General features: G+C 50.1%; 8 protein-coding genes across 8 annotated transcripts; 2 read left to right on the top strand and 6 right to left on the bottom strand.

Annotated features, from left to right (window-relative positions):
- Positions 1–142: 142 nt before the first annotated feature.
- On the bottom strand, positions 143–1,480 carry PEX2_047270 (uncharacterized protein; the record flags this gene model as incomplete). The annotated part of the gene is made up of 2 exons (XM_016742002.1): positions 143–1,263; positions 1,441–1,480. The coding sequence occupies 2 exons, from the start codon at positions 1,478–1,480 to the stop codon at positions 143–145; spliced, it is 1,161 nt and encodes a 386-aa protein (XP_016603232.1).
- A 353-nt stretch (positions 1,481–1,833) lies between these two features.
- Positions 1,834–4,429, bottom strand: dppV (dipeptidyl peptidase DppV; the record flags this gene model as incomplete). The annotated part of the gene is made up of 8 exons (XM_016742001.1): positions 1,834–1,975; positions 2,051–2,262; positions 2,316–2,548; positions 2,600–2,822; positions 2,879–3,902; positions 3,951–4,189; positions 4,243–4,294; positions 4,362–4,429. 8 exons carry the CDS (start codon positions 4,427–4,429, stop codon positions 1,834–1,836), a joined length of 2,193 nt encoding a protein of 730 aa, XP_016603231.1.
- A 618-nt stretch (positions 4,430–5,047) lies between these two features.
- Positions 5,048–7,931, bottom strand: PEX2_047250 (DNA ligase (ATP) CDC9; the record flags this gene model as incomplete). The annotated part of the gene is made up of 4 exons (XM_016742000.1): positions 5,048–5,593; positions 5,646–5,876; positions 5,977–7,762; positions 7,864–7,931. 4 exons carry the CDS (start codon positions 7,929–7,931, stop codon positions 5,048–5,050), a joined length of 2,631 nt encoding a protein of 876 aa, XP_016603230.1.
- Positions 7,932–8,526: 595 nt separating this feature from the next.
- PEX2_047240 (uncharacterized protein) lies at positions 8,527–12,019 on the top strand (the record flags this gene model as incomplete). Its single annotated transcript, XM_016741999.1, has 2 exons — positions 8,527–8,559; positions 8,612–12,019. The coding sequence occupies 2 exons, from the start codon at positions 8,527–8,529 to the stop codon at positions 12,017–12,019; spliced, it is 3,441 nt and encodes a 1,146-aa protein (XP_016603229.1).
- A 308-nt stretch (positions 12,020–12,327) lies between these two features.
- PEX2_047230 (translation initiation factor eIF5) lies at positions 12,328–13,569 on the bottom strand (the record flags this gene model as incomplete). Its single annotated transcript, XM_016741998.1, has 1 exon — positions 12,328–13,569. The coding sequence occupies one exon, from the start codon at positions 13,567–13,569 to the stop codon at positions 12,328–12,330; it is 1,242 nt and encodes a 413-aa protein (XP_016603228.1).
- Positions 13,570–14,575: 1,006 nt separating this feature from the next.
- Positions 14,576–17,490, top strand: PEX2_047220 (thiamine phosphate synthase superfamily; the record flags this gene model as incomplete). Its single annotated transcript, XM_016741997.1, has 10 exons — positions 14,576–14,675; positions 14,728–14,904; positions 14,952–15,087; positions 15,141–15,548; positions 15,599–15,975; positions 16,030–16,130; positions 16,184–16,397; positions 16,548–16,729; positions 16,778–16,917; positions 16,974–17,490. The coding sequence occupies 10 exons, from the start codon at positions 14,576–14,578 to the stop codon at positions 17,488–17,490; spliced, it is 2,352 nt and encodes a 783-aa protein (XP_016603227.1).
- Positions 17,491–17,559: 69 nt separating this feature from the next.
- On the bottom strand, positions 17,560–18,756 carry PEX2_047210 (uncharacterized protein; the record flags this gene model as incomplete). The annotated part of the gene is made up of 1 exon (XM_016741996.1): positions 17,560–18,756. One exon carries the CDS (start codon positions 18,754–18,756, stop codon positions 17,560–17,562), a length of 1,197 nt encoding a protein of 398 aa, XP_016603226.1.
- A 567-nt stretch (positions 18,757–19,323) lies between these two features.
- On the bottom strand, positions 19,324–20,994 carry PEX2_047200 (uncharacterized protein; the record flags this gene model as incomplete). Its single annotated transcript, XM_016741995.1, has 1 exon — positions 19,324–20,994. The coding sequence occupies one exon, from the start codon at positions 20,992–20,994 to the stop codon at positions 19,324–19,326; it is 1,671 nt and encodes a 556-aa protein (XP_016603225.1).
- Between the last annotated feature and the right edge of the window lie 153 nt (positions 20,995–21,147).

Below are 21,147 nucleotides of genomic sequence, written 5' to 3'. Positions count from 1 at the left end.
ATGCATCAATGATCAGATGTCGAAAGATCCGGGCAAGAAGGGTGAAAGATCCGGGAACCCTAGGAAAATGTACATATTGTAATGTGCACTTCCCACAACACGCAAATCCTCGCCAAACCCCAAAACCCCAAACAAAATCCGTCTAATCAAGCTCAGACTCCTCGTGGGGGTGAGTTGAATCAGGCTCGGAGTAGTGAGCGTACAGATGAGACATCAGAACATCAGCATCATCTTCGCGTACGGTGCTCATGAAGCAAGGAGTCTTGCGGACCTCCTCGGAGACGTTGGCGTAGATGAGGGCGACTGCACAATCGCACATGCGCTGGTACCACAGGTACAGATTGTGACCTGGAGACAGTGGCTGAAGCTCCGCAGTCACGATAGGCCACACTGAGTGCTGGCGGAAGAGCAGGCGCATGGCGGCCAGCCAGGCGTCCCAGTTCTCGTTTCCAGTGAGAGCGGGCACTTCGATCGGGACGAAGTGTTTGTCATGGGAAGTGTTCATGAAGAACCTCACATGCTTCGCAGTTCTGGCTTGCTCCACCATGTTTCCAACCAGCGAGGGCACAGAGGAGATATCATCATCGCTGTCGTGGGTACCGTATGGGAAGATGAAGCGGTCCAGATCGGCGGCGGAGAATGTAGTGGAGATGGGGTTGCTCGGTCGCTGAACCCTTGGGCTGGCCTCAGGGATGTTCTCCATTTTGACCTTGGTAGGGGAAGACTCTGTATCCGTGTTAGAGGGGAGAAAGATCCATTCCCAACGTCCATTTTGAGAAGAGAAAGTGGGATTGTTCGCAGAATTGGGACCAGGGTTGGGACAAGGAAACAAGGTGATGTCGTCCTCGGTACAGGGAAACTGATTCGGGGAAAGACTGAGACCATTGGCAAACTCACTCTTCGTGTTCTTGGTAGTTCCGTTGGTTGTTTCATTGGCAGGGGTAGCGGAAGACTCTATAGTGTTGTTGTTAGAGGCAAGATAATACCAGTCCCAGAGTCCATTTCGGGAAACAAAGATAGGGTAGCCAGTAGGATCGGCAGTGGGTGCGTGACATAATGTAAGATCATCCTCGGTACATGGGAATGGGGCTGAGACTGAGTCTGGGACAGGAGTCAAGTCAAAATTGTACTCACTCTCGTTCTCGCCATTGGCGACAGAAGCGGGAGTGGGAGAAGACATCTCGGTTTTGATCTCTGCACCAAAGGCATAGGGGTTAGAATCTGTCTGTTGTGTAGCGCTATCGAGGAAAGCCCGCTGAAGGTCTGTAAGTCGATTACAGTACTCACTTGGGGTTTGGGCTCCGTTAGAGGGGGGCTCCGTCTTGGAGACTCCTGGAGGGGAGCTGCTGTTAGCTCTTTCTAGGATGACAGATTGTCTACCTTTCTGTTTCTTTCTGATGGGCGATGATGATGGGTGAGGGGACAAAGTATGGGACATACCCTTCTTGGCGCCCTTACGGGAGGAAGGTTTGAGAGGCATGATGGTTGCTGGTTGGAAAAAGAAGTTGATGAAGAGCTATGGCAGAGAAGATAAAATTTGGGGGGAGGAGTTAGAAGAGTGGTGATGCGTTTGATAGGTAATGCGTTTGCTGGAAAACGTTTGTAGGCAATGGGGAACTTTATATCTTCGTTGTTGGTAACCCGTCAGATTCCATGAGAAAGACCTGCCATATTACACAAAGCACATAAGAAGAAGGGTCTTTATATCGTAATGATTCCATTGTTCATGCATAGAAGAACTTAGATACAGCATAGAAACTGCAAAGAAAGAAATATGAAACAAACCACCTGAGACATTACAGGTAAAAGATCGTCATTTGAAGCTAACGACACCTAAAACTGAGGATTATAATCCACAACAGGAACTGTAGTGTCGTCCAAACTGACAGAGCCCGGGGTGTCAATGCCAGCGTACTTATTGAGCCATCCTAAGACCTGTTGATGCCAGACAAGACTGTTTTCCTTGTTGATGACCCTATTTCAATGGCATTAGGTTAGCTCTATGACTCTCCAATGATGCATCCCCGTTCAAAGGTATCTATTTACTTACCAATGGTTTTCATCAGGGAAACTGAGCAGCCGGCTTGGAACACCTCGCTCCTGCAACACATTGAAAAGCGCCAGGCCCTCAGAGATGGGAAGCCGATAATCCAAATCACTGTGGATGATGAGCTGTGGGGTAGCGAATTGCTTAATGTGCTCTGGAGCAGATGGATCCCATCGACGGTAGTTGTCACGGTTGTCCCAGAATGTGCCGTTGAACTTTGGAAGAGTCAGTATATGAACAGAGTGAATATCACGAATAAGATACATACCTCATGCTCCATGAACCACAGCTCCTCGGTTGAGACCTTTGCGTCAGCCACAAATGTGCCATCGTGACTGGCCAGAGCCTTGAACTCGCGGCCTAGAGGATTACCCTGGATCCAGTTGATCATGAAGCCACCGTAGCTGGCGCCAGCTGCCACACCGCGGTCGGTATCGATAAAGTCGAAGTTGTCCCGGACATACTCCCAACCTTTGACCAAGTCATCGTAAGGGTAGCTTCCTGTTGATATTTAGAAGGTAATAATGGCATTGAGTGGTGAGAATGACATACCCCAATTGTTCGCGATCTCATCCGTGAGCTTATCACCAAACCCAGTGCTGCCAGTTGGATTGGGCGCGACAACCACATATCCTTGGTCGGCGAAGACCTTGTAGTTCCACCGAGTGCTCCAGGAGTCAGCCCAAGAGCCTTGGGGTCCACCGTGAATATAGAACAGAAGCGGGTATGACTTCGACTTATCAAAGTTCGAGGGGTAAATGATCCAGGAGTGAATCTATACCGTTAATGCGTTGGTATCACTTTATTTCTATGAGAAAACAGTAGACTTACATCTGTCCAGTTTCCCTTATAGTAGAACTCATCAACGTCCGATGGGCCAAAGCTCTTGAGGGCGGGGTCAACTTCGTTGGCAGAGAAGACAACACCTGTGACGCCCTTGCCAGGCTTTGCGGTGTAAACTGTGCGGCTAGTATAGATAGCGGAACCAGAAACCAAATAGTCTCCGTTAGGCAGGCTGTAGTAAGCAGCCACTACTCCACCGTCGGTGAAGTTCTTAGGCTTGAAATCATCACCAGCATCGGCAGGTAGCAAGAAGAGTCGAGAGCGTGCAAAATCCTCAGTGTTCAAAACTAGGTTCTTACCGTCAGCAGTCCACTTGATTGCCCCAGGTGAGCGGTCCCAGTTCTTGGCCAATGTGCGAATAGTATCCTTGGAGTCAATAGTGTAAATGTAGACAGTGCGACGGTCCGACTCGTAGGAGATATCTTCCATTTGAAGATATGCAAGGTGACGACCATCTGGGGAAAAGGAAGGACTGCTTGAATCACCCTTGATGTCTTTCGGTGTGCCAGGACTGTCTGGGCCATTGATAGCCACGGCCTTTTTGGATCCATCATGGGGAACAACATAGATATATGAAGCAGTGTTGTTTGCACGTGGCAGTTCAGGAGCCTTGCTCTTGAATGCGACCAATTTTCCGTTGGGGGAGATGTCATAGTCAGACGAATCACCGAATGGCGGATAGGGTGACTCGAGGTTCTTGACTCCTGCGACGAGGTTCTTGAGAGATCCACTAGAAGTGTAGCTGGATGTTGCTCCATATCCGGCTCTTTTCTTCTTCAAAGTTCCCGAGAAGATAGCATTGAATCTCGTCGTGAGCCAGGTATCCCAGTGGCGGACGTAAATACTGTCGTAGATACGTGCCGAGCTTAGGGGCTTAGCAGCGAGCTCTTCATTGTACGCCGTTCCATTGGGCCAAGACTCTCCATACACCAAGAAATTAATATCTCCAGACTTGGTGATGGCTGTCTTGAGGCCAGAAAGCGGCGCTGGCAATGAAGCTGCCTTGTAGGCACTGCACACAAGTTAGGAACGTTTCGTCCAAATATGTATATAAACTCACGAGGTGGTAAAATCCGAGGTATCTGACACCCAAATCTCGGCACCTCCAGGAATCTCAGCATTAGTGCCGTTGATATACAACAGACCCGAGTCAGTAGACCCTAGCCAAGTCAATTCAGAGACATTGCTGTCGTTGGTGAGTTGAGTCACTTTTCCAGTCTCCAGATCCAGCAGACTCCACCATGATGATGTGGTATGGGTCTTGAAGGAATATTCAGAGGTGGAAAAGAGCGCGACTTCCTATGTCAGGTCAATAACATTGGTCCATATCTACATACAATAGTGCAACTCACCCCCGAAGGATTGGGAACAGCCTCACCCCGTCTCGGAGCTGCGATAAGCTCTCTACAAAGGAAATTAGTAACCAGCCAAGAATTACAATGGATGAAATAGGTAGAAGATCGGTACTGACTCAGGAGTAAGGGCTGCCGCAGAAACGATGATCGACCCGAGGGCCGTCGTCAATTGAAACACGCGCATATCGAGAATCAAGTACGCACCCACACAGCTTAAAAGAAACGTGCAGACAACAAGACGGGCTACATTCCGGACCGACACTGAAATATAAGTGCTGGGACTCCACGCGCGCAGTAAGCTAGTAGCCATGGCGGAGTGGGCACCTTGCCGTCGAAGGGGGGCATGTTACATTCCTCGGTGCCAAGAAAGATATGCATGATGTTATTTCGTGTTATCGGCCACTTCCAAGACATCAGCAAGACGTGCTATGAACAAAGAAAGGCGGAAGTAAGGCCGACGTAGGGGCCAAGCAGGGTCCGGCTGCTTGGCTTGCGGCGCCAAGCGTCGGAGAGTCCGCTGATATTCCGCTGATAGCCGGAAGTATAGAATAAGGTCATGATATTGGATGTGGATCAACAGGGGTGTTGTATCAGAAAGAGATATTAAATTAAAAGTAAATGAATAGATTGGTGCCTATGGGTTAATATACACTGGAAGGTTACAGTTACAGATGGCACCACGGGAAGCCCTAAATGATGCTCCCCCACTCAGCAATGGTGCCATTCTAAAAATGAAGAGACCGTAATATCGATATCTAATGGATTCAATTACACTCGCTATAGTGCGCCTGATAAAACCGCTTCAATACTCAAAGTCATCATCCACACCTCCCTTGCCCGTGGTCTCCTTAGTGACTGCTTCTTGTTTCCGATACATCTCCGCCACAGCACGGGTGGTAGTAGCCTCATCTGGCTTCTTATCGTCGCGGGATTTAATATATCGCGGGAAACGCAGAGACACGCCCTTTCCACCGTCGGATGTCCCTTGGAACTCATCGGCAGCGGCTTGGTAGCGTGGGCTTAGGGTCAAATCGGCTGTTTTCACTTCCCACACCAGCCTTGGCTCAAACCAAACATCCGGTTGGTCCTTGGGGACGGTCGAGTGAGTGTAAAATGGCTTTGGGCGGTCAATTACCAGAGGAACTAGCGTCTGGTGTAGCTCTTCAAGTAGAACCTCAGAGAAGCCAGTGCCGATGTTACATATGGTCTCATATGTGTCCTTGTTGGGGTTGTAGGCAGCGAGAAGGAATGCACCATAAACCGAAGTACGTTTTCCACGACCATAGTAGGCCCCAAGTACGACAAGATCGAGAGAGTCACCAACACCGGCGAGATAATCTTTTTTGACCTTCATAAAAGTTAGCAACCGTTGAAGTAACTAATAAATAGAGGCACCATACCTTCAGCCAGTTGCGACTCCGCTTGCTTGGCTCATAGCCACTCTCTGCTGTGTCTAGCATCTTCACCATAAGACCCTCACAAGAAGCCTTAACACTAGCCTCGAGCAATTCTTGGATCTCATCGAGGACATTAGAGTTGCCATATTGGGCAAACTGGAACTCCCCCTCAACCGGTTGGAAGCATTCATGCATAAGCTCTCGCCGTTCCCGCAGAGACTTCTTCACGCAGGGCTATTGAAAAGTTAGCTGGAACAATCAAATATGGCACAAAGCGACTCGAGATATGCAGCGAATCACTATTGTATAGAGATTAAAGGGGAAATTGTCCTACCTCTCCATTGAAGAAAAGCAGATCAAATGCGTATACGCAGACCTTGACCTTGACATCTTCTGCTTTGACATCCTTGCGCTTGCGAGTCATCAGTTGCTGGAATGGAAGAACCTTTTTGGCCTCCATATCCCATGCGACAGTCTCACAGTCAAGAACAAAGCTCTTAACGTCAGCTTTGACCCACGTGTCAAGCTTGCCTAAAACATCGGGATACTTCTTCGAGAGATCTTCCGAGTTGCGGGAGAAGATTGAGGAAAGTCCCTTGCTGTCCTTCTGCAGTGTGTCCAAGGCTCCAGGATACTGGTGGATAGAATCTGGAGACACAAAATGGATCTGGGCTCTTTCTCCATCGTACTTATATTCGCAAGTGAATTCCTTTCCTTCGAACCGGTCGAGGACTTCAGTGATAGACTTGGTCGGTTTGGCAAGCATGGGCTTGATAGGAATTCCAGGAGAAAGCTTGCAGACTTCAGGCAGCTTTAAGAGACCATGCTCAAGAACGGCAGGAATGATTACTTCGTAGGCAGGAAGCTCGCTGTAAACAGTCTTGAAGATGTTTTCACCTTCAGCCATTTGCTCTGCGGACGGGATCTTCTTGCCGGTTGATTCGGCCTCGTGAGTCTGAACTGCCCGAGAAACAGCGACAAGAACTGTCTTCTCTGCAAGTCCCAGTCTCAGCTTACCCTCCAAAAAGCGAACGATATATTTGGCTTCGCTGGGGCCGCCTTTATCCTTGGTGACATCCACTCCTTTGCCTCCCTTGCCAGCAGTATCAGCATCAGCTGCAGCCAACAGTTTCTTGATGCCTGAAATCTTTTTGTCCTGAGATCCATGACCCTGGACCTTGGCAATTCCAAGAAGGCCTTCATGCACACCTCGAACAGTCAAAGGCTTGGGTTTGAACATGGTAGGCTGGTTTGACCGACTTTTGGCAGCGACCAATCCCAGGTCTCCAATCTCCCGTTGGTCGGCTTTGATGATGGCAAGGCTGCGGCCGGTACATTCACCAATAGCTTTCATGATCAATGACTCTCCGATGCCCAGTTCAATTCCGGCATAATCGGCAGCCAGTTTGTTAATCATCAGCTGAACAGTGGGTAGGAAATCAGCAGGGGTCAGGCGAAGAACCTGACGAAGGAAAAGAGAACAGTGGTCCGTGATTTCCAAGCGCTTTCTGGTCATCTCTACCAGAGAAAACGTGGTACATAACGCAGCATAAGGAACAGGGTCACCTGCTTTCCAGTCTGGATATGGGTCTTTACCACTGCCTTTCAATTTGGCTTGGAATTTTTCAATTGATTTCTTCGTGAGCTCCGGCTTGAGGTCATCTTCATCTTCGCTTTCCAATGGATCCTCCTCTTCTTCTACTGACGGTGACTTTTCTTCGGGAGTAACATCGGAGGGCTTTTTAGAGGCTGGTTTTGGGGATGGCGATTCAATCTTCAGCTTTGTAGATTCGGGCTTCTTCGGGGATGCGGATTGCTTCTTGGCAGCTGGAGAGGTCTTCGTTGAGGCCCTTCGTCTCCTCTTAGAGACAGGCTGGACATCGGAACCATCGCTTTCTTCCGCCTCGGCGCTCTTTTCCCGCTTCACGCCCTTCGTTGGCTCTGTTCCATTGGGGGCAGCAATTGGTGCTGAGTCGGTGGTATCTTCCAATTTAGCTCCATTGGTGCTATCCTTGGTCTCCGCATCAGCGGTATCACTGCTTGCTGCTTGTCTCCGCCCACCAAAAGCTAATGTGGTTTGCTTCTTCGGCGGTTGGCTGGCACCGGAGCCGAAAAACCTCCTGCAAGACGAATAGTATGAATTAGCGGAGTGAACGAAAAACAAGAGCCGAGAGAGGTCAGGATGAAAGGGCGCATGCGCCATCGAATAGTGTCGACGCACCCAATCGTCTGTTGTCCATCCCGTACATACCCCAGGGTAGCCTGCTTCCTGCTTTTGTCGTCTGCCATGATTCGCGATGGTGAAAATATTGTTTTGTTCAAATTAGAATTTTGCTGGGCTGCAATAGTAGCAGATAGCAAGCCTGTGGATAGCCTCGAGATTGATGTGGCCAAGATATTGTGTTGTCCTGCAGATCGTATGCAGAAGCTAGGTCTCGAGCGCGTGAGCGATAAAAGCGCAAGCTTTGGAATCCGCAAAACCCGCATAAGTGTTTCTCACAGAGCAAAATGGACACGGAATATGGCCCAATATATATTCCGAGCAGACCTGAGCCGCAATTAAAATACCCAAGGCAACACTGGTCGCTCCTCTGTATCGCAGGCAGCTGTCGGGTTTCCCACGCGTTGAGACGCGCTAATGTATCACGTGCAGTGCTATCTTGCCCATTTGGGATAGATTAGGTTCACCGCTTGGTTGTGCCGGCAGATGATGACAGAGCGGTACAGTTTTGGGATGCAGTCCCGCTGTATTCGATCGCGATGGGTCCGCTAGACGGTGTTTACAATGGGGCTCTTGATGCTTGACTGATCCAGCACTGCCACTCGCTCAGCACCCAGCCTATTATCTAACGAACTTGACGCTGCCCGGTGTTGTTCGGCTGCAATGGACAACCTCCGGCAGGAATCTTTCAAGCAGGTATGATATGCTTCGTTCACCTTTTAGGACAATAGTACTGATCTCTGAATAGCTCCGAGCGCCATGCGTCGAACTAAGCGCTGTCGGACTCCGCTTTCGGGGAAATCAAGCTTCCGCCGCCGATGTATCCCGAGTCCTTGAGCCGGTACACAACTGTTTAAAGGAACTTGCGGGGAACAATACCCTCGACGAGAAGCTCGCTGAATATGCATTCTTTCCTTTATCGCATATCTTCAATGAGACACAAAGACTACCCGCACGATGCTTGGAGTCCGCCGTCCACTGTTTACGGATATTGGTCGCCAATGGATGGCGGCAACGGCTGTCTCCTGCAATGGGCAAGCAACTCATAATCCTGTTGACATTGATCGTGGGGGGGTCTCCGAACAAGGCGGAAGAGAAGCAATTACCGAAGCCTAAGGTATCAGAAGAACTGTGTATTGCTGGCTTTGACTGCCTTAGTGCTATATTCACAGTCTTGGAAGGGGCTGTTCCAGAACGGACAATATATCACGAGATCGGCACCGCGACAGTTGTCGATCAAACAGTATATATTCTGCTTGAGGGAATTGTCGATGATAGGTCAGATGAGCTCTGCCTGACAGCCGCTAGGGCTTTGCAGACACTTTATGCTCGAGTCACGGACCGCGTGGTGCTTGCCAGCATCATGCCGCGAACTGTGTCGGCACTAGCTAAGGTTCTAAGGCCGTCGACGCAGACTCGAAGGTCCTACAAGCTCCTCCAAACATCCTTGCAGATTCTCACGCAGCTACTAAGAGCTGTTCTCAACGATCGTGTCGCCTCGGAAGTCTCCCCGCCCGAGCTGGGAAGCGATAAGATAGCTCTGGATGAATCCTGGCTGAAGGCCACCACAACGCAGATCAAGCTTGCGCTGGCCAATGTTATCCAGGTTCGCCGTCATCAGCGATCGGAGGTTCAGTCTGCCGTCCTAGAACTCTCCCTGATGGTAATTGAAGAGTGCCAGACCACGCTTTCAGAATCCGTCCCCATGATGGTTGAAACGGTCGTTGTTCTAGCGGATAGAGAAGATGAGGGGGTGAATGAAGCCTACCGGAACGTAACCCATCTTGCCACAACATACCCTACAGTGTTGGATTCTCTAAAAGAATCGCTGCATACCTGGCTCACTTCCTTTCCTCGGATCATGCAAGGCAACGATGAAACTGCTAAGCAGTGGGGGCTTCGTCAGATCTCCACCGTCTTCCAGGTCCTGTCCCAAGTTCAATCTGGATCAGATTTGCTTACCAGCGGTTTGGCGTCCGGCCTATGCGATAGCGTCGGTGCTGTTGTCAAACAAAACACTAATGCTCTCCAGCCGTTAGCCTCGATGGATGCTGGTTTCAACTGGGAGGTACTCGGCACCGATGCCAGATCCAAGGTGTTTCCACCCATTATTTTGGAACACCAAAGCCAGCAACAAACTCTCAAAGATCTACGATCAATGATTACTAGATTGAACTTGTCTGAGTCTGGAAATGAAATCACTCGGTCCATTGTCAACCGTATGCACACGACATCAAGTGATTCTGCCATCGCACCTTTCTGGTTGGCAATGACTTTCTTGCGGGACAGCACTACGGCAACAGCCGACTTTGACGATTTCATCTCTCTCGATCATATTGAGGGGTCCGTATCATCAACTAGTCGTGGTGGAATGATTGAAGAGTTGTATTACATCTCATTAAATATACTGAACGAAATGTCAGTTGATGGGACGGGTGACTGGCGTACATCGGCGCTAGCTCTGGAATCTGTGGCTCTCCAAGCTCAACAACTCGGCGAGGCTTTCCGACCTGAACTCATGGACGCGCTCTACCCAACTTTACAGCTGTTGGCGTCACAAAATCCCAACCTTCAACGCCACGCCATGACATGTCTCAATATCTTGACCAATGCCTGCAACTACCCAGATACGAGTACTATGATCATTGAAAACGTTGACTACTTGGTGAACTCAGTGGCCTTGAAGCTTAATACCTTCGACGTATCACCATATCCGCCACAGGTCCTGTTTATGATGGTCAAGCTTTGTGGTGCCCGGTTGATACCTTACCTGGATGATCTGGTTGATTCTATATTTGGTATTCTGGATCTATATCACGGCTATCCCAAACTCGTTGAGATGATGTTCAAAACCCTAGCCGCAGTCGTCGAGGAGGGGGCGAAGAGTCCGTCGTTGCTCACAATTGACGAGGGCAAAGAGAATGGCTCTCACGATACCCGCAAGTCTCAATACCAGAATCTCTCAATCTCAAGCATCGCCGCGAACATTGCCAACCGCAAAGCGAAACGATATGCTGAGGATGAACTAGCAGATCCTGATGGCAAAATCCCCCATCCCAAAAAGCCATGGTCAGAAACATACGATAAACCTCCTCCAGAGCCGTCCATCGAAGAGCTTCTGAATCAAGCTGAATCAGACGAGCCACCACTCCCACCCCCCAAAGAACCAGAAGACGCCGAGAAGCCGCTCAGCAAAACGCATGCCCTCCTCCTCCACATCGTCAAATCCATCCCATCTCATCTAACTTCACCATCCCCCTACCTCCGACGCTCCCTCCTCTCAATCCTCATCGATGTCCTACCCGCCCTATCCCAAAACGAAACCAGCTTCCTCCCTCTTATCAACGAGCTCTGGCCCACAGTGGCAAGCCGCATAATCTTCCCCTCATCGCAAGCAACCGAAACATCCAAATCCCTCATCGCCGCTCCATCAAAAGAATCAACCCGCAACCCCGAGACCCCAGACCACCAAGAAGAAACCTTCGTCACGGTGACAGCCTGCGAGGCCATGGAAGCAATGTGCAAAGGCGCAGGTGATTTCATGGCCACGCGCGTCGAGACCGAATTCTCCCGCTGGGACCGACTGTACCGTCGCGTATGGGAGAAAGTGCGTGCTGACGCCGAGGCCGCGAACGAGCGCCGTGCCAGGTCTCAGGCTACGACTGTGACTACAACTACAGCTGAATCAGGGGATCTGGCGTCTACTCTACACTTAGCCCTCTCTTCTTCGCTGTCGCTCTCGCCGTCAACGCCCGGGTCGAGATTCTTCACGCCGCATCACCGTCTATGGCGTGCGTTGGTCTCCCTCTTTATCACTGTTCTCTCGCATGTCCGGTTACCGTTGGAAGTGGGTGATAGGATTTGCGAGATGCTGGCTGGCTGGATTGCGCTGTTTGTCGGACCAGAGTATTATTTCATTACTTCGAGGACTTCTTTGTCTGTGGATGATGCGTCTGGTGAAGGTATGCTTTCTGTTGAGGATGCGATTCGGGCGATGGAGGCTTGGAATGTGGATTTAACATGGTTCATCTTTATGCAGCATCGCTTGAGAGCGGATGGAGTTACTGCAGGCAATGCTACGAACTGTGGTGGCGCTACTAATCTCCCCTTGAGTGACGAGGGGGAGCAGGTTAGACTTGCTGAGGTGGCGTTCTAGTTCTTGCATTTCGTTGTTGATAGCATTGCATGACATGAGATATGACTAGATTGTGTTTTGCTCTACTACATTTGTACATGTACTGAATTGTTACTAATGTGGATAGAAGATTGGATAGTTGATACCATTTTGATATTCATTGTAAAGGAGTGGCGACTGGTGAGCTAAATTCAAATAACAACCGAAGTGATCAGCCCATGCGAGATGGGAAGATCAGACAAAGGTCCAGAATGCTTGTGTTCAATTTAAGAATGGACGCAGATAGCAAATAACGAAGCAGACATGGTAGCGTAGGCGACTTTTATCGTCTACTCGCTATCTTCTTCACTCTCCTCGTCGCTCTCGGCATTCTCGAGCCACTCGATGAAGGGCTTAGCAGCCTTGTGGATCTTCTTGCTGGTCGAGATGTCGACGTACTTCTTGCTGGTCTTGGCACCCCATGCCTTGAGGGTTTCCTCAGACACAAGGTCGTTCTGGTAGTAGCCGAGCAGGATAGCAGGGACCTGCGCAACAAGCTCAGGGTGATCCTGACCAACGAAGCGCTCGGTACCACCGAGGAAAGCCTTCTCATGACGATCGGAGGTGATCAGCTTCTTGAGCAAACCAGCACGGCCTTCGATCTGCTTGGCGATCTTCTCGTCGAAAATGCTCTGCGCCAGAACGGCACAAGTCTTGTGCTTGGTCTCAATTCCGAACTCCTTAGCCTTCATGTAGATCTCAACATCGGTGACCTTGGTAACACCACCCTTCTCAGCAGCGGTGTCAACGATCCAGCTGCCCAACTGCTCGTAGGATGAGGGTCCATCAGCTCCCTCATCGTCACCATCCTCAATGACAAGGGCACGCTTGAGGTCGTCGGGGAGCTCCTTGGCGCGAGCCTTCACGGCCTCCTCGGAAACGTCGACAGCCCACTCATCATCCTTGATCTCAGCCTCAGCCTCGATGGCCTGGGCCTGACGGGTCACTTCATCGTCGCTGTTAGCCTCGAGGGCATAATCTCCGTCCTCGCCATTCTCGGAGTTGTTGCTGTCGCCAGGGCTGGCGTCCTCGCCATTAGCAGCCTTCTCCTTCTCTCGCTCACGGCGGGACTTCTTTTTCTCCTTCTTGCCACCCTTGGGGTTGTTGCGAACAATGAAGGTGCTCAGCTTAAGGCGAGGGTCGACATCGGAGCGCTGACCACAGGCCTTGCAGTCCAGGGTGATCTTCTCATCCTTGATGAAGACGTCGGTCTCGGGGTTCTTGCACTTCTTGCAGAGCACGAACTTGGAGATGAAGCCATCGAGGTAGTCCTGAAGCTTGGGGGCGTCGTGAGAACCGTTAATGATCCAACGGTCGTCGGAGGGCTTAGCATTGGCCTGGGCACCAAGTTCGAATCCGAAGTACTTGATGAGATAGGCAGGAGGACGGCTGAGGGACTGGGCAACCGAGTTCAGGTTGACGACAACGGTCTTAATACCGTTGCCCTTGCCCTCGACCTTAGCCTGGAGCTTCTCCATCTTGTAGCGATAGAAGGGATCGGTGATATCCCGGCGAATATTGACGGTGGCCATGATGACGGTTGAATTGAGTGATTGGGTCACTAGAATGGGACGGTGGGCTTGCTTAAGGGAAAGCTGGAAGGATTCTGGATGATGATTTTGTTGACGAGACAAGACATGCGTGTCAAGTTTCTTTTTTAGGGTATATGATGTGGTTTCTTAGGGGAAAGTCACAAGAAATCGAGGAAAGATCCGGGTTATTCAGCCACAGGATCGGAGATGTATGCTGCAAGGTTTCGGCGCGCGAAACGTTTGCAGCTTGAGCGGCAGGTGATGTTCGAAATTTTGGACGGAGGACGAATACATAGACAAGTTCGCGAAAAACTTCTCAACGTGTTGCTTTCTGGGAACGATTGAAGTTCTTTGGGGAGTACGAGTCAGAGGTCGGGGACCTTTTGGCGGACGGTGAAAAGTGATGGTGGCGAGGCCGAACTAACCAGTGATGAAAAATGAATAGCGTAGAACTGAAAGTCCACGCGGTAGGTAGATAAAGGCTTCGAAAATAACGATGCCTAGCAGTGTTTGTGTGTTGTTGGGGAAAAAGGAAGAAGAAGAAAATGGAAACGCAGAATTTGACAAATCACGGTTATGTCAGCCCGCACGTGCCGGAGTTAATTCGGAGTATAAAAATGACCGTTGGCAGTTGAATATAGTACGTGGGGGATCCTAGATATTCCATGGTTATTTTGTAGAGGCTTTTCTTGAGTTTAAGTTTATTTGTGTTTCAAAATAAACCCTTGACAATATTGAAGAAAATATAAGTGATATAAGTGAATTACACAATGTTTTATACATCCGGACGAGTACAGGCCGAACCTTTTAGACCCCACCACAGCCACACAACGAGAAACGGCAATCTCCTTCAGTCACTTAAGTCCGGTATTTTGTGTTTTACGAGTATAGCTTGCTGACCCTGTCAATACGCTCTTCGTTTCTGTTTGATTCTCATTCTCGAAACGACCTTGGACCTATTACTCCGAAACTCCCCGCCTTTCTCCGGCCCCAAGGCCAACACACCATGCCCGTAGATCTGTCGCTCTATTTGGTCACGGATTCGACCCCGGCCATTCTCAAGGGGCGTGACTTATGTACAGTGGTAGAAAGTGCTTTGCAAGGAGGTGAGTCGTTGTCTGGTCTTCCTGTCAATTATTCAACTAACCCCCGCTGCAGGCGTGACGGTGGTGCAATACCGGGACAAAACCAATGACACTGGTCTCCTGGTGGAAACTGCCCGGAAACTACACCAGGTAACCAAGAAATACAATGTGCCTCTTCTGATCAATGACCGGGTCGATGTGGCCCTTGCTATTGGTGCCGAGGGCGTGCATCTAGGTCAAGATGATATGAGTACGTTTTCACGTTTTACAAGTATACATGTACTAATTTGAATATAGACTACACTGAAGCAAAGAAGCTTCTTCCCGAGAATGCGATTATTGGTATCAGCACATCCTCAGTCGAAGAGGCCAAAAAGGCTGCTGCAGATGGTGCCGACTATATCGGAATTGGTACTATGTTTGCCACCCCCACGTAAGTCTGCATGTCTAGTATCTCATCCAGCAACAGGCGCTAACAATCCACAGCAAAACCAATACCAAGTCAGTCATTGGGACGGCAGGTACTCAAGTCATCCTAGACGCCATTAAAGATTCCACCATAGGCACTGTTTCCATCGGCGGTATCAACCACTCCAACGTGCAACGAGTGCTCTATCAGTCTCAGTCACCACAGAAAGCCCTGGATGGAGTTGCCATTGTCAGCGCCATCGTGGCAGCCGACGACCCTAAAGCATCCGCCGAGCAATTCGTCCAGCTCATCCGAAACCCTCCTCGGTTTGCGCAGGCTTCCAATCCCCCTCGTGCTAACGAGGCCGAGGTCTTGTTGAATGAGGTTCCCCAAATCATCCGTAAGATGGTAGGGGTGCACCCTCTCGTACACAACATGATCAATTTTGTTGTCTCGAACTTCGTGGCCAACGTTGCCCTTTCTATGTCAGTATAATGTAACGAGGCAAGCCATTTTCCATTCTAACCATCTACAGTGGCGCATCTCCCATCATGTCTCCATATGGTGACGAAGCCACAGATTTGTGCAAGTTTGATGGCGCCTTGCTGATCAATATGGGTACATTGACTAGCGAGAGTGTCCCAAACTACCTAAAAGCCATCAAGGCATACAATGAGCGTGGGAACCCAGTGGTCTACGACCCAGTTGGTGCGGCTGCGACACACATTCGCCGCAATGCGGTCACTCAACTTATGGCCGGCGGTTACTTTGATCTAATTAAGGGTAATGAGGGCGAGATTCGCCAGGTTTGGGGAAGCAGTGCCGTTCAGCAGCGCGGTGTCGACAGTGGACCAAGTACCCTTGACGGCAATGAAAAAGCCGCATTGGCTCGAGACCTGGCTCGCAGGGAGCGTAAGTAAACAAGGAGTCTCTAGCTGTTGTTCCCTTTTTTCTAATTCCATATAGGAAACGTCGTCCTATTGACCGGAGCAACAGACTACCTCAGCGATGGCGAGCGGGTCATTGCCGTCGAGAACGGCCACCCATACCTAGGCCAAGTGACCGGAGTAAGCAACCTCTCCCAATCTTTTTTTATTATACAACTAACATGGATTTACAGACCGGCTGTGCAATCGGCACAATCTCCGGTTGCTTCTTGGCTGCCCACCGCTCCGACAGACTCCTCGCAGTGCTGTCTGGAATTCTCATGTACGAGATTGCAGCAGAGAACGCAGCGGCCAAAGAGTATGTTCGCGGCCCAGGCAGCTTCGTCCCAGCGTTCGTCGACGAGCTTTACGCCATCCGCACAGCGGCAGCAAACGGCGATGACAGCTGGTTTGCCGGCCGGGCCAAGGTGCATGAGGTGAAGCTATAGATACCTAGATTAGTAGACGAGCGATATGTACATACTGCAAAAGTTTGATCAGAATTTATTGAACGTTCAATAAAAGGATCCAAGACAATGCACATGAAGTATACCAGACCATCTTCCCTCGGCTGCTTCCCCGCATCTCCGACTTCTCCGATTCCCCGCGTTCCCCCGCCAATCCTTCTCTTCTTCTACTTCTTCGACTTTTATATCCCATCAGAAATCTCCAATCCTCATATAGAAGCTATCTCCAGCCCATCGCAATCATGGCTGTCTCCACGCGCGCATCTCGGATCCGTAAGAACCCACCGAATCTCACAATGCAAGTCACTAACATTATACCAGGCAATCCCGCACTCTTGTACGCAGAATTTCCAGTATCAAAAGAACAAGGATAACCCCAAGACCAGAACTGACAGACCATCCCAACACAGCATCTGCGATATCCAAGAGAAATTCCGCGCAATCTACGAGTTCCCCAAACTGTACGAATCCCATATCCCAAACCCCAATCGGAAACAAAGACTAATCAACCAAACAGCGTCTCAACGACAGAAAAAATGCTCCGCGCAGCCTCAACCCTCCAAATGCCCGTGTACATAACCACTCAAAACCGCGCTAAACTCGGCAATACCGTACAAGAACTCCAACAACACCTTAACGGCCCACACGTTCTCGCCGATGTAGACAAAACCCTCTTCTCAATGATAACCCCGGAGATCGAGAAGCTTCTCCCAACCCCAGACGTGACGCCCCTCGACGTGATAATCGTTGGGATCGAGACGCACATCTGCGTGACGCAGACGACGCTCGATCTCCTCGAGCGCGGTCACCGTGTTTATATCCTCGTTGATGGTGTTAGCAGTATGAACTCCGAGGAGAGGGGGATTGCGCTCGATAGGTTGAGGGATGCTGGAGCTATTGTTACGAGTAGTGAGAGTGTGCTTTTTGAGATTCTGGGTGATGCTTCGCATGAGGCGTTCAGGGCTGTTAGTGGGCTTGTTAGGGAGACGAAGGAGAGTACCAAGGGAGCTTTGGGGGCTTTTTCGAAGATTTGATTTGATAGAACTTGGCACTTGACTTTTCTATACTAGAAGCCCAAGGAGAGAATCCATTATTATATTTGGCTACATATATCTATTATTTAGTTGAATAGACTGTTTGGTATAACTGATTTTCAGTAACTCGAAAACGTCAGTTTTCTTGAAATCCGGAGGATCTTGGTATCCCAGCCACACACTCAGCTTTACACCAGCGGATTCAGCTTCACGCGCGAGCGAAGATGGCAGCGTCCACAGTCCTGCGGGCAAATACTCGTCTGTCTCGTGATCAAAGATTCCTTCAGATGAGTGAATGTTCACGGTGTGTAGATGTGGAAGATGGACCCTCTTATGCTGAATCAGATCAAGAATAAGAGTATCGTACGGTGAATCATGACCCTCCCATAAGAATTTAGTGAGATCTGTATCGTCGTAAAAGATCTCCAATACCTCCAGACTGCGAGGTAAGCCCTTCCAGACCCCAATCGGATCATCCCACCCGCAGAGGAAGACATGGTAGATACGCAGAGTTTTCAGGGACGTGAACTCGCTCAGGTCAATACGAGGTCCATCCCCCAGTCCTTCATGGACAAGCGGTGGCCGCGTCAGTGTCAGTTCTGTCAATGTTGCTTTTTGTGATTTCAGTGCGCGCACAAATGCAGCACATGCCCAGCTATTGGCTGGCTCATCCCCGTAATGGCCATCCCACTCGCCTTGGTCGGCATCGTAGTGAAGGGTTTCCAAAGCTGCTGGCCAGCTTAACAAAGCGGTTAGAGCCTCTTCATGAGCCCCACAATCAATCAGTCTTAGAGATTTCACAGGAGAAGTGCCGAGATGTGCGTTGTTTTCAAATTCCAATGGCTCCCAATCGCTGAACTTGTGGATTGTAAGGGTTTGTATGTTGGGGAGCCAAAAGAACTGATGGATATCATAAATTGAGTCGTCACATGGAATGATCGCCGAGATGATGTGTTCCTTGAGACTCGGGTTCTTCTCAAAGCTCCGATTTAGTTGTTGCAGTGGAACCGGCTCGCCGATGCGGCCATATCTGCGGATAAATATATCACGATAGAACAGTGGCTGTAGAAGAAGACTGTTCATGGGATAGGTGGCGAGCAAGAAAGAACGAAGGTCTTTGACGCTCGGTGATTGATCATGCTCGATCACGTAGCGGTAGGCATCCCCAAGTTCAGAGAATAGCAGTGGTTCCTGCTTCGTGCCCATTTGTAGGTAGTCAACGATAGCGAGAATCAATTCAATTGGAAGATCCAGCAAACGCGCCATCGTTATTGCTCTAGATTCTGGTCCTGGATCAATTCCAAATTTGGCAGTGACGAAGAAGATGACGATGGTGATCTAGCTAGGGGAGAGAAGAAAGGTTGATTCTCTACACACAAACAGAGAGCTATCTAAATAGCTAGGGGAGGCCCACAAACCAGGCAGACCAGGCACCAAGGCTGGTGACTATCTCAACAGATAATCCAGGCTCCAGTCCTCGAGGGCTCCAAGGCTCCAGGGCTCGCTTTATTGATTACTAATGTTTACTAGCGCCTACCCTAGTTAATATTGGCATTGGCCATGTGAATTTAGTGGTAATCATAACAATTTTTTTCTCTTTTTTTTAGTTACTTGGTAGTTCCTGTTCGTTGCTATCGATTCCGGCAATACTACAAGCTAAAAAAAGAAGAAGTGGCCTTCTCTGTTGGCAGCCTTGGAACCCAGCGCCTGATCCAATTCTCACTTTTTCCTGATTCCTATGGAATCGCAACCTTTCCGTATCATGCCGTAAGACCAAGATCATTTCAGATCCGGATGTAATCAAACATAAAATCCAAGCCTAGTCTGTTCCATCTAGGACGAGGTGTTGTGATGGGGCGGGTTGAGCCATCCAAACGCCGATGCATCACCCACGGGATTCAGCGTACCATGCTTGTCCGAAGGGGTAGCTGAGTGGTGGGAAGAAGTAAGCGGCAGAGACGACCTGTCGGCCTGTTCGGTGGTAGCACTGCCAGGAGCTGATGCCGAAGTTGTGGTGTTCGCATGGCTAGAGGATTTTCCGGTGCGGAAGACTTTCATCTCGCGTTTATCAGCAGGCTTTTGGGAAGTTTTGGTGGATTTCTTAGCATCGCGACGCCATGAGCCGGCCCAAGAAGGCATATCCTCAGTTTTAGTAGGCTCAGAAGTCGCTGGATTGGCAACGGCTGGGCGGGTTTCAGCTGAAATGTGAGCATGAGTCTGGGGGTTATGTAGATTGGACTTGTGGGGATCGCTATTCTCACTGCCAGGCAGACGGGTCGATGGGGGTACAGAGACCGGCTTTTGTTGAACATTGGCAGGCCGACCAATGACACCAACGGATGGGTTTCCGTTAGTAGGTGGTCCCAATATGTCTCCAGAATTGGGAGTACCAGGACAAGTGCAAAGAGATTTGAACACGGCGTCATTCTCGGGACGCACAAGGGGGATAGATACGCGGTTGTGCTCATCGTCCACCATGATCAGTTTATCTTGCGAGAACAAAATATCAGCATTGTGTGCACGCATCACATCGCTTCCAATGATTATTTGAATCGAGTTATCGCCGACTTCTGTCTCGCGAACCACAAAGCGGACGGTCACAGCAGGAACTTGGTGAGTAGGGGTTCCGGGGCGCGATGAAGATGGATGAATCAGTGCTTCAGGAAGATAGAGCGGAAGCTTGATGTACTGCACATCGCACTCGCGCACGATCATGTTCTCCAGCCCATATTCGCGGATCATGGAGAGACCCAAAGTTGAGACGTAAGAGCCCGAGCAAACGGCTGCATACAGGAGAGAGCCATTAGTGAAATGATCAGTCAACCAGCACCGAATGATGGACGGGACCGGTCCCAGCAAGAAAAGTCCAGGAGGGGGAATCAAAGGGGACTCGATAGGCGTGGCACCAAGCAGCCGAGTTGTGTTCAGGCGCAGGCTATTAGTGCGAGCGGAATGGTGTGAGTGACCAGATGAGCTCAAACGCCCATCAGATTGGTGAGAAAATGTCCGCTCAAGAAGCGGGTGGGTACTCAACCCGCTGCTGGTCCGCAGAGGGAGGTCGTTGCTGGAACGGCTAGCCTGGGCGCTCCCGTGGATAGCACTTTCGTCGAAACGTACACTGTTGGCTCGCGACGCACCCCGTCGAGGCTCGTCTTCGCCGTCAAATACCACCCCAGAACTGGCCATTGCGGAATGGGGACCTTGATCGAAGCCTTTGAAAGCATCCGGGGGTGAGTGGAAAGTGGGGTCTGGGAGGGATATCTTGGTAAGTGGCGAACTGATCCCGGAGGGCAGAGGTGGACTACCGGGAGCGATCGTCCCAGCCGAGTGCGGAAATGGCGACACAGTACACCAAGGACTCCTCAGTCGGGCATCGTCGTCTCGGCGACGCTCCAGTTGCGCGAGCCGTTCTCCTTGCTCGTACTGGGCAATGTGGAGCTCCTTCAACTCGTCAAAGACACGCCAAATGTCGTCACGGGAAGCAAAGGGATACTGCGCATCCATCGCCAGCCTAGTGTTTAGAATTCAAGGTGAAAAAAAGAAATAAACAAAGAAAGCAGAGAAAGTCGCGCGGGGTAGTTGGAACACTCCACCCTACGGGCAGGGACGCGAAAGGCGTGTCACTTGAATTCGACACCTTCTCTCCAATATCTCCTA

The sequence above is a fragment of the Penicillium expansum genome (genome assembly GCF_000769745.1).
Source record: "Penicillium expansum strain MD-8 chromosome Unknown contig147, whole genome shotgun sequence".
Classification (NCBI taxonomy): Eukaryota; Fungi; Ascomycota; class Eurotiomycetes; order Eurotiales; family Aspergillaceae; genus Penicillium; species Penicillium expansum.
This window is presented reverse-complemented; position numbering and strand designations above follow the sequence as displayed.